The sequence below is a fragment of the Lytechinus pictus genome, chromosome 10 (genome assembly GCF_037042905.1).
Source record: "Lytechinus pictus isolate F3 Inbred chromosome 10, Lp3.0, whole genome shotgun sequence".
NCBI classification, from domain to species: Eukaryota; Metazoa; Echinodermata; class Echinoidea; order Temnopleuroida; family Toxopneustidae; genus Lytechinus; species Lytechinus pictus.
This window is the reverse complement of record NC_087254.1, coordinates 7790361-7802959: the sequence shown is the minus strand read 5'-3', so window position 1 is coordinate 7802959 and position 12599 is coordinate 7790361. Positions and strand designations below refer to the sequence as shown.

The 12599-nt window shown below is 33.1% G+C and overlaps 1 protein-coding gene across 1 annotated transcript in view; it reads left to right on the top strand.

Annotated features, from left to right (window-relative positions):
- LOC129269692 (uncharacterized) overlaps nt 1-12599 on the top strand; it is an 89871-nt gene that overhangs the window by 32163 nt on the left and 45109 nt on the right. Inside the window, exons 14-16 of the mRNA XM_064105229.1 lie at nt 1151-1347; nt 2227-2394; nt 3406-3553. Coding sequence (XP_063961299.1) covers nt 1151-1347; nt 2227-2394; nt 3406-3553 — 513 coding nt within the window. The remainder of the gene's footprint in view (nt 1-1150; nt 1348-2226; nt 2395-3405; nt 3554-12599) is intronic.

The window sequence follows — 12599 nt, the reverse complement described above, 5'->3', positions numbered from 1 at the left end:
GTATCAAAACAACTAGTGACATGGATAATTGTCAATTCGTCCACTGCCAACTCGTCCATTCACCACATGGTCTACCTTCATTTAGTTTAATGCCATTCCGTCCATCAACATTTTAGGATAAAATCCTTCAAACGTGGTATATAGGGCAGGAGAGGTAGTCTTGCACGATTTCCTAAGAACTTTTCATTCCTCTCTTTCCTTTACTTTTCTAAATGATAAAGATTCAACAAAGAAATTATTCTGTTTTTGAAAAAAAAAGGAAAGCAAATTAACAAGGCAGCAAAAGTCAAAACTGACTAGTTTGCCTATTCAAAATAACAACAACGACAACAACTTTGGTCTAACAACCATTTGGTCCAATAACCATTTGGTCCAATCATCACTTCGTCTAATCACCATTTCGTCTATTACCATTTCGTCTAATAACCAGTTGGTCTAATACCCATTTTCTTTTCATTCATTTTGCGCCATTAACACTTCAGTTTGATTAGACCAAATGGTATATGGACTAAATGGCTATTGGACCAACTGCTTATTAGACGGAATGGCATTAGACTAAATGAAAGTAGATCATGTGGTGAGTAGACGAACTGATGATAGACCAAATGGTAGTAGACGAGTTGGCAATTGGACGAATTGGCATTAGACGAATTGGAAATAAACAGATGAAAGTAGATCATGTGGTGAGTAGACGAACTGATGATGGACCAAATGGAAGAAGACGAGTTGGCAAGTGGACGGATTGGCATTGGAAAATAAACCCTTGGGACCGTTGCTCTCCTTAAAGTTCCAAGGACGGATTATTTTTCTTCCATGTGATAGCTTCATAAAGCCTAATTGTATAGGTCTCAACAATTAGAAGATAAAGCAATCGTTTTTTTTTTTTTCGTTTTTTTTTATGGTTGATTGAATGAATGAACCTAATGAATTAACATTTTTTTTAAATCTCACTCATTGTATGAAATATTTTCGGCTTCAATTGTGTGTCCCCGTTGCACGAAACTTACCACCATGGTGACATTGTCAGCCAGCGGCGACTTCCACGGAATCCTTGTTTCTGATTGTCTGTTTGGCAGAGTCACCATGGTAGTTACCATGGGATCACAAAGTTTCCAGTAATAAGTTTTATTAAACGGCTCTTTGTCATCAGTTTGTAACAGAAGACTTGGAATGGAGTCATTTGTAATCCCCAACGAAGCTATAGAAGCTAGTTCCTTCTACTACCGAACACCTGGATATAATGGACGGCTACACGCAGAGATGTCCTTTTTAAGCGTGTTAAGTCCAGACCAACCCGTTCCATTCTGGGGAGCAAGAGGGCAACTCGCAAGGGAAGAGTGGCTACAGGTACTAAATATATTTTTATTCATAACATTCAAAGATTTTAAATGGCTTCCAAGACGTCTTAGAACCGTAGGCCCTATTCCTATAACCTCAAGCAACTCAGAAGAGGTGATATAATTGCAAATTGCATCAGACTAATAACACTAATATGCAACATTTATATAGCGCTTAATACAAATGTTTCTAAGCGCTGCATACTATTACCCCGGCTTTAGCACGACCATCTTAATCAGGCGCTCGCGCATTCAAGGAACATCTTCCTACCGGGTACCCTTTAACTACACCTGGGTGGATAGTGGCAAATGTAGATAAACGCCTTGCCGAAGGACGCGAGTGCTGCGGTGGGATTTGAACCCCGGAGACCCTTTGGTTCAAATTTCAGAGACTTATCCATGCACTGAGCCACAACACCTCTACAAATCTGAATCTTTTTTTAAAATTTTCAGATCAATTTTCTAATCCTTGTTTAGCAATCCAATTTTTGTCGACCTACACCGTGCCCCCACGATCCTGTCTCCTCCTATTGTATGTTCATGAGGCTCTCTTGCTATTTAGTCCCACCAACAGTACGGGACCAAGGGAAATTTAGTTTGTGAGAAAATGGTATAAGTTATTTTTCCACGTTCTATGTTTATAGTTTATACGACAAAAAATATAAGCGAACAATCAAGACAAATTTAGGACAAAACAAATGCCTTCTTTCCCCCGTCTTGTTTGACGCTATTACGATTTTTTTATATAGGTGTGCAGAAGATTTTATACGGTATATGTAACGAACATTGAGATGTATTGGATTCTACTTTTATTAATCATGGCCAGAATTTTCAAATTTTTCTAAATTGATCTTTTTGGGGGGCTCAACTCTTTTTTTTAAATAAAAAGGTGGACCTTGGCGAGCTCCACACTGTGACTGGTATAATCACGCAAGGTGCTGGATTGCAATCGGAACTAGACTGGATAACCTCCTACCGTTTGGCTTACTGGAGCATCAAGAGTACGAACGTGTCAGAGATGTGGCTCTTCTACAAGGACATCGAGGGCAATGAAATGGTAATTAAAAAAATATATATCTTTTGGAAATTAGATATCGGACACTGTTATATTGAAAGGGCGACAGGTGGAGGGGGGGGGGTATAGATTTTGTTCATTTTGTTTAGTAATTATGGTAATGATGCTGGCAACTGTTATATTGCATTGGCGGGGAGGTGCAGAATTTTATGGGTTTTTTTTTGTTTGGTGACTTTCTGATAAGTCATCGAAATAGGCAAAAAGTAATCCCTCAAAAATTTGCCAGAATTTCTGTCCCAAAAAGAATTGGCAAGCGAAAGAAGTAGTTATTGCTGATATTAATTTCCAATGCTGGGGGGGGGGGCATAAGATAGGCACTACATTTACTGTTTTCTTATGCATTCTAGTCGCATTAAACCTTATGAAAAGGGAAAGATTCATACGTCATTTTATTGGTGTGTTAACATTTGCACTCTTTAATGGGTTTAATTAAAAAAAGTGCTTTGTTTCAGCGAATCTGCTTTTGCTGTGTTCTTCAAGGGTTAATAACAATTACTCCTAATTTCATTCTTCATGCCAAGAAAAATCACGTATAATTTCGAGATGAATATTCAGTAATTCATCCTTGTCATGTATGGAGTATTCCTCGATGCATCCCGTTCGTAGTTTTCACTTGCAAATTCGTTTTCGTCCAATCAAATGAAATGACATTGGTAGCTGACGATTATAAGTGAAGATTTCTGACAATGCATTTTCGTGAAAGGCTCACCGGGGGGTTCATGAAGCATCTTGTCACTAATATTCACTGATTAATTTGCTCTCAACCAATCAGTTGCAAGAATTTTAGTAGCTTATAACACTTGTCAGCGAAAAGGCATTGACCGATTGCATTCATGAAATGCTCACCTGGGTCCCATAACACAAAGGCTAGCGATTGATCGTATGCTTGATTTTCACGATTGATTGTACATTGTAGTCAATGGAATCAATCGTAGAAAAATGTGTCTTTGATCATTGCTAAGTTTTGTGTTACGGGCCCCTGGTCTGTCTCAGATTCTCCCAGGCAACAGTGACCAGAATACTGAGGTAAGAAGCACCTTGGATCGACCAGTCATCACCAGGAGGGTTCGTATCATGCCTTATTCTTGGTACAGAAGACGAATCAGAATGAGAGCTGAGATCGTCGGATGCCCATTGTTAGGTGAATATAAATTTTCATCTGCCGTTTTTTTAATATGAGCAGTTTTATGTGTATCATAAATGAACCATATGATGGTGGTCCCCAAGTCTGCGCACCTAACGATTTGAATTAAGATTTAACTTAAATTTAATTTCATTTTACAAAATCTTTCAATTGATAATGTTCCTTACATCATTATGAGTTAGTGTGCCAAATATCTCATTAAAAAAATTGAAAGAATTATATTTTTGAAGAAATTAAAAAAATATTATATAATCACACTATCCTTCTCAGTAGGTATAGTATGTGAGGCGTAAATCTTGGGATGGGGATTAAGATGCAACAGGCATCTCAATTCTTCATTTTTTCCCTTCAAAATATAACATTGAAGACAAACGGTTCATTACCATGTTAATCCGTTCAAGGTAGTATTTGGGCATTTGAGGGCTGGTAATGTTTATTTTAATGTCTCCAATGAGTATAGTATGGTGTAGTATAGTATATAGTATAGGAGTAAAGTCACACTCTTCGTCAGTGCCCATGATGTGATAAAAAAAAAGAGAATTAAAAATCCCTTTTAAAAAATATATATGTATATATATTTCACATTAATATCACAATGTTATATAATTTACATAAACAGCCTATATATTTACGACACTCAGTTTTCCTTCCGCTTTTGCTTTTTTTTTCTTTCTCTCTTTTTTCACCGTTTCTTCCCCAAATTTAATTCATTCTTAAAATACATTCTATGTTTTTTTTCTATGTTATTGAACAATTTTGATGTATGGTAGTGGATCGCATTACCGAACACTTTTCATGAATTCAATCATATATATGGAGACATATATGCGCATGCGTAGCCGAATGGATTGGTAACGCCATTTTTCGAGCTCTCACCATAGGTTATTAAAATCACACTTTTGCCGTCTGGAACCAATATTTCAGGAAATGGACATCTTCTGGTAAATATTGAAAGTTTTGTGAATCACCTGAGGCCTTCAAAGTGGAATTTTCCTCCTAATGAATAACTCTTATGAGCTTAGAAGTAAAAGCCGGCAAAGCCGTAATCTACGTACTGTAGATACCAGTGTACCAAGCCAACGCCCATCATCGGTAGACCCTTTCACATCGGGCGACCATTTCACACCGAACCCGGATTCTACGCAAGGTTTTCAGCAAACAACTTCAGCTATGCAGGACCCAACCGCCACTAGTATCAAGGATCTTCAAAAATCTTTCAGCGAATTCTCCAATAAGGTATGTGCCAAGCTTGATGTGATACATTCAGATATTTCGGCTATGAAAAAGAAAATGTCCGACTTAGAAGCTACCGCAGAGGATAACTCCGCCAGAATGCTCAATATAGAAAAGGAAAAGCTGCCGCAAATGGAAAAACGCCTACAAGATGAAATAGATGCCCTTAAAGAAAAGCTGTTATTATCTGAGATATACCAAAGGAAATCCAATCTTCTGTTCTATGGCTTGGAAAAAAAGGAAAATGAGAATGTCAGTGATGTTTTACGAGCTGCTTTTGTGTCACTTGGTTTAACCCATGAAGAAGCCGAATCTGTAGCCATTATAAATGCACATCGCCTTCCATCGAAGCGTCAAACCTCAGCTAGTGGAAATGCCCCTGAACCGATTATTGCCAAATTTGTTTATATGGCTCAGCGGAATCGATTACTAGCGGCCTTTGAACGAAGACATCAACGCTCCAGCTCAGATCATCCCCACGCAAGGATCAGCGTACGCACCGACCTGCCCCCGATACTGAAAGCCCAAAGAGGCGTCTTGGCAACGATAGCATACAAATTTAGAAAGGAGGATAACTTATCAACCAAAATTGTTGTTGTCGGTACAAAGGTGATCCTTTACACTAAGCGAAAAGACTCCACCGAATGGCAACGCTACAAGGAATAAATGGAAAGTAAGTCAAATATTACTTTGATGAAGAATTCGCTGATTTTCTTTAATCTCATAAATAGATCTACATTATTCATCTTACCCAGCTGCTGACTAAACGATACTTGATGGAGAGAATCACCCATTTTTCCTTTATACCCCTCCCCATTGTGATGAAGTAAATTTATCCGACATTTATTTACACTTAGCATATAATTTCTGTGTGGTTACCAACCAAAAACTTCAACTAACCTGTATGAAACTTCGCAACGCACTTTAGGTTTGGTCCTAGTTCTCTATATATGTAACGAAATCACCCAGAGATCTGGAGATTCAATTGAACAAATGTGGCGACCTATTGTTTTTATTCTTGTAAAAATTGCAAGATATCTGCGTTATTCTTATCTTTCAAACTAAAATATTTTTGTACGTTTTTCCACAACTATCGATTAGAATGGCTAGCTGCTATCGGTCAAGTCTTTAATGAGCCACGTGTGAAAACCCAATAATGATAGTGTATCGAGAGTGAGATACTTCTTTAATATATTTGTTTATGCTCTCTGGATCGATAGCAATCCTTTTTTTTTTTTTTTTTTTTTTCACACTTTCAAATGTAGCTCAGCCATTTTAAATATTTATGTCTTATGTCGCGTAGAAATAAATTGTTGTTGTCAATTGAAAGGTAATCTTTCACATTAAGCCAGAATTTTCAAATGAATGACAACACTACAAAGAAAAGAGGAAAAACTTAGTCTATTATAACTGGAATAAGAATCTCGGTGATTCTTCATCCTACCCGTATGATTTTATTTTTCATATACAGCTGCTGACTGAAAGATGCTTGTTTCTTAGAATTTCTTGTTAATCGATAGTCTCCCCCCCAAAAAAAAAAAAAAAAAAAAACAATTTTTTCCCAACTCAATTTGAGCTGTGGTACATCAAAAGTGAGTCTCTTTTCATCCCTCAACCTGCTGAACACTTAATAAAAAAATGATGATGAATGTTCAAGTTTAAGGTGCATGATTATATTATCGATTCCCATCTCGAACCGTCGTTCAAAAGTTTGTTTTTTTCAGAGTCGTATATCATACATGCATATCCTTTAAATGTTTGATAACAGCAAATTGAGATTTTTTTCTTTCTTTTCTTTTCTTATCCTCTATGGCAGAGAGTTCATATAGAGTTTATTTTGTAAGTGGAGGACACGTCTTATATATCTGGATCGATATCAATTATTTAATTTTAGATGTAATTATTATTCAGGTTGAACATTAATAACTTGCTTCATAGTGTAAGTCAAATGCTATACTGCAATGCATTTTGTTTTTCTTTTGGAATTTTCTATTCACAATCAGCAGTAATGTATGTCACATGTATATTATAATGTATCATTATTATTTAAAGAAAAACAAAAATATATTTTTCTATCCATTCTGCCTATGATGGAGCTCAGTTTGAACCGATCATACATCGGAATACAAATGTATATACATATGCATGCATACATAATGAATATGTATGTGTATATGTGTACGTATATATATTTATTTGTTTGTTTGGGTTTTTTTTTCTTTCTTTTTCGTCCTTTTTAAGATGAAAATATCATTTTTGTGCTAGGAAAATCGTACATGATAGAAAAAAAAAATATGAATAAAAAGTACAATTTAGGTACTTGAAATAGTGAGAAAAAATTTTTTTTTTAAGGTAATTAAAATAATTTTAAGCAAAATTTGTTCGATTTTACTATTTTTTCATCAAAGATTTTCGCTTGTCAACATCAACTTTCAAGCATGGTAAGAAAATAAAAACGATTAAAAATGAATAAGTGTAATTACACTCAATGTATGTTCCAAATTACACTATTTTGGATAAAAATATAAATTTTGGAAATTGGACTTAGATATATATACAATATTTGGCTATTGGACCCGAAAGAAAAAAGTAATTTCTATTTTATTGCATCAAATCATTTTTTTTTCATATTACATCGATTCATTAAATACAATCTTACTTAATGAATCCAATGTACGATTTGACGCCGTGTACAGGTGGTGTTGAGTTTTCTTGCTCCGATAGTATTTATCATTTGTTGTTGCTGTTTTTTTTTTCTTTTAAAGAAGAAGGAATATATTGATTCGAAGTATAATATCGATTGTAAGGTGTAAGCTGTTAGAACAATATTTTTAAATTTCTTTTTCTTTTTGATGAGTCTTTATGGATTCAGTATGAATCGATTATTGACGTTTTTCTCTTCTTTCACAAGTGTTTATATTGCTATGATGATATAACTACTTTATTTCTTCTAGTGCATGTTGATAGCGTATAGAAAATGTATTTTTTAAACATTTTTTATCACATGAGTAATAAAAACTTGATTTTTCTTTAATATACAATTGATTTTTGAACCATTAATTTTATTAATGTTAAAAAATAATATATTGCAAATATATTATTAAAAGACATTGCATATGTTTGAGAAAATAATCTTACAATATTTTTAGTCTCTATTGCAACTAACACAGTTTGTCCTACAATACTTTATATGAACAAGATAGAGGCTTATTACATTATGCCTATGAAAATGAACATAATGGGAGCTTATTACATTTTGCCGATGACAATTGACTAGCACGCAATAATAATTGTTTCATCATGAACCGATATACTGCTCTGAATGGATTTTTCTCCTGTTTAACACGATTATGTTGCTATAGCCGATTATGTTATGTATATGTAGGATATTACTTTATGCCATGTATATGTAGGATATTACTTTATGCCATGTATTTATTATATCTTTTATACATAACATGTACAATCGATGTCTCTGCACTGCTCTCTTTTGTTATCATTATCAGCCTCCCTCTAATGCCGGGTTAAATTCATTTCTTGTAAAAAAATCCAATAGACATGTTAAATCTTAATGTATTAATTATGACACTATCAATCAATTATATATAGATTCAAAATAAACAATACATTTTCATGCCATGATGTGATACAGCCGTGCTGAGACATAGTATTTGTATGTAAAAGGGTTCCAATAGTTTCTTTTTTTTTCTATGGTTGAGATGCTCAAAAGCATTGATTTTGACGTTATGCCAAATAATATTTCAATGTACTCCTTAAAAGCTTTTTATCATTTTCATCATCCCCATCTTCATTCCCCCTCACCATCATGTCATTTTTCACCATTATATCTTTCTTCCATTCTCCTTTCATCTCATGAACATTATCACTATACTATAATGACACAGATGATTTGTTTGCGTAATATTTGTTATGCCTTTAATCACAAAATATTGGTTTTAGTACAAATTTACTGTGAATACTGACCTCGACTTGTTTTCGATTTACAATACCAACAATTTATCATCTGATAGTAACTATTATTCCGCTTCTGAATTTAACTCTAATTTTCATAAAACTGACCAAAGATTTAGTTTACTTCATGTGAATTCTAGAAGTCTTAGTAAAAATTTTGATTCTCTCGAAACAATGATTTTTACCCTCAATGATTTCCCCTTTTCAGTTATTGGTGTTTCGGAAACATGGCTTCATAATACCTCGCCTAATCTATTCAACTTGAAAAACTATACATTAATTAGGAAAGATCGTGAAGAAAAGAGAGGAGGGGGCATTGCGTTTTATATTAATGATCAATTGCAATTCAAACTCCGTAAAGAAATATCATTAGAACAATCTGAATCCTTATTTTTAGAAATCATCAATTCCAATAACAAAAACATAATAATTGGATTAATTTACAGACCACCTCATTGTGCTATTAATTCCTTTTGCGAAGATCTTGATAAATGCCTACATTCTTTTACGGGGGAAGGTAAACATTTATATTTATTGGGTGATTTCAATATTGATTTGTTATCGCAAAGTAATTATCATGATACCCTTCTTCACACTATATATGCTAATAGCTGTTATCCACATATAAATAAACCAACAAGGATTGATAGTCATTCTTCTACTCTTATAGACAATATTTTTTCCAATATTTTCGATAAAGAAGTTACCAGTGGACTACTATACTCTGATATATCTGACCATCTTCCAATTTTTGTAATGTGTAATAATGATATATCAATTAAGAAGTCAGACAAATCGAATATGTACAGAAAAGTAACAGCCCAAAATATTGAATCTTTTAAAAGTGATCTAACGAATGAAGAATGGTTGGATGTTTTTAGTGAATTAGATGCAAATATTTCGTATGAAAATTTTCATAAAAAATTACAGAAGTATTACGAGAAAAATTTCCCTCTTGTACCTATAAATAAAAATAATAAGACTGGTAAAATGCCATGGATATCGAAATCGATATTACGATCTATACATAAAAGGAATAAGCTATATAAAAAATATTTGAGAAACCCAACTGATGATAATAAAAATAAATATAAAACATACCGAAATAGATTAACTAATATAATTCGCTCCTCTCGTAAAAGCTATTATTCTGAAAAAATTGACAGAGCAAAATCAAATATGAAGTCTACATGGGGGGTTATAAATGATTTAATTGGTAAGAAAAGAAAAGAATCACCCACTGATAATTTTACATTGGATAATGTGAATATAAATTCCCAAGACATAGCTCACTCTTTTAATTCTTTTTTTGTAAATATCGGACCTAAATTAGCAAAAAACCTTAGTAAACCAAATGAAAGCTTTACTAAGTTTCTCCCGGAACCTACAATAGCTTCACTGTTTTTGAATCCCACAAATGATAATGAAATAATAGAAATAACAAAAACTCTTAAGTCCAGTAAAGCACAGGGCCATGATAGAATTAGTAATTTTCTCCTTAAACAAATTATACATTTTATTGCACCCCCTCTGACTCATATTTTTAATCTCTCACTCAATACTGGGAAATGTCCAGAGTGCTTAAAAATTGCTAAAGTAAATCCTATTTTTAAGAAAGACAACCCTCATGAAATAAGTAATTATAGACCTATATCGATTCTCCCTAGTATATCTAAAATCATTGAAAAGATTATTTACAAGAGGCTATACAAGTTTTTGGATACACATAATTTATTAAATTCAAATCAATATGGTTTCAGAAAAAGTCATTCAACTGACCTTGCGCTGATTAGATTATATGATAAAATAACAGATTCTATAGCCAATAAAGAACATGTAATAGGGGTATTTATGGATCTATCAAAGGCCTTTGATACGATTGACCACCAAATTTTACTTCAAAAACTTTACTCTTATGGAATTCGTGGTGTTGCTCTTTCCTGGTTTCAAAGCTATTTAACCAATAGAAAACAATATGTTGTATTTAATGATGTTTCTTCAACTTTTCTACCAATCCGATGCGGTGTCCCACAAGGATCGATATTAGGCCCATTACTTTTTTTATTATATATCAATGACTTAACTAATACAACTTCTCTTCTATCGTTTATATTATTTGCAGATGATACTAACATATTTTACTCACATTATAACCTTAACACCCTAGTTGACACACTAAATAATGAGTTACTGAAATTATCTTTATGGTTTAAATGTAACAAATTGTCTCTCAATATCAACAAAACTAATTTCATGTATTTTAAACACATACAATCTCATATAAATGACATACATTACAACATATTTATAGATAATGTTCCTCTTGAAAGAAAGCATCAAACGAAGTTTTTGGGTGTCGTCATTGACGAAAATTTAAATTGGAACGAACATATACGCCATATAATAACTTCTATTTCTAGGAATGTTGGTATACTATATAAATTAAAGAAATGTATTCCTTGCAAAACACTTGCGTTGCTTTATAATTCATTGATTTTACCGTATATAACGTATAGCAATTTAGTATGGGCTACAACAAACAAAACAAAAATAAATTCTATTCACTTATTGCAAAAGAAAGCGCTTCGCATTTGTACCGGTTCACAATATTTATCTCACTCCAAACCATTATTTTACCAATTAAAAACTCTGACAGTATTTGACATTAATACACTACAAAGTTTATTGTTCATTTTCAAGTATTTAAATGGGATGCTACCAAATTCATTTCAAAATTTTTATACTTTGAATAAAACCATTCATGATTACCCCACCCGTAATTCCTCTAATTTACATTTAGTCAATCCAAAACTACGTATTGCCCAGAGATCCGTAAGACATCATGGTCCTGACCTTTGGAATCCTCTCCCAGACTCAATTAAATCCTCTTGCTCCCTACACTCATTCAAAGCTAAAGTTAAGGTCATGTTACTATCGGAATATGTAAAATAAACTTTCTTGTGTCATAATCATGTTCCAATATTCCGTTTCCATCATCATTAACATTATTTCCACCACAACCACCGTCACCACTATCATCATCATCATCATCATCATCATCTTCATCATCTTCATTTGTCATTATCATTATTATTATTATTTTTTTTTTTTACTTGATTATATATATTATAGCAAGTTTTGGCTTGTTAGATTTTGTTCTTCTCTTTTTTATATTATACTTAATTGATACTTTAATAATTTGTTATTGTCCATTCTGCTCATAATATGATTATATGGTTAAAATATGTTTCGGTTTGTCATATTTTTCAAGCATTTTTTTGCTTACTATGGCAATCCATCTTCTGCTATTAATTTTATGCTAAATGATTTATACCTGATTTATTGTCAATATATGTTTGTTACATTTATGTTATATTATATTGTTATGTAGAAGAAAAATAAATTCAAATCAAATCAAATCAAATCATATCAAACAATCATGAAATTCACCAAACTTTCACCATAAATAGACAATTACCTACAAAATATAAATATGTAAAAAAATTGTGCCGAAATAATTTTTCTTTGTACGATATCAGCTTCCAATCGGACCCCTCTTCGCATGGGAAATATTACCGAACGTGTGTTTTCTATGGGAAAATTTGAGAAAACAACAAAATCACTATTGAGCTATTTTGATCGTTTTTTTATTATTTCTAGAATATTAAGACTTTGAAAATGTGCTTTTGACCATTTTCATCATCTTTCTTCCAAAGTTCCCTTTGGAAGGATGTTGCAAAGTTTTGAGCGTATGAAATTATTTTCGGACGCGTATGATGCGCGCGTTCGGTAATACAAGGCCGGTCGGTAATACCACAATCACTCACTATACTACGTG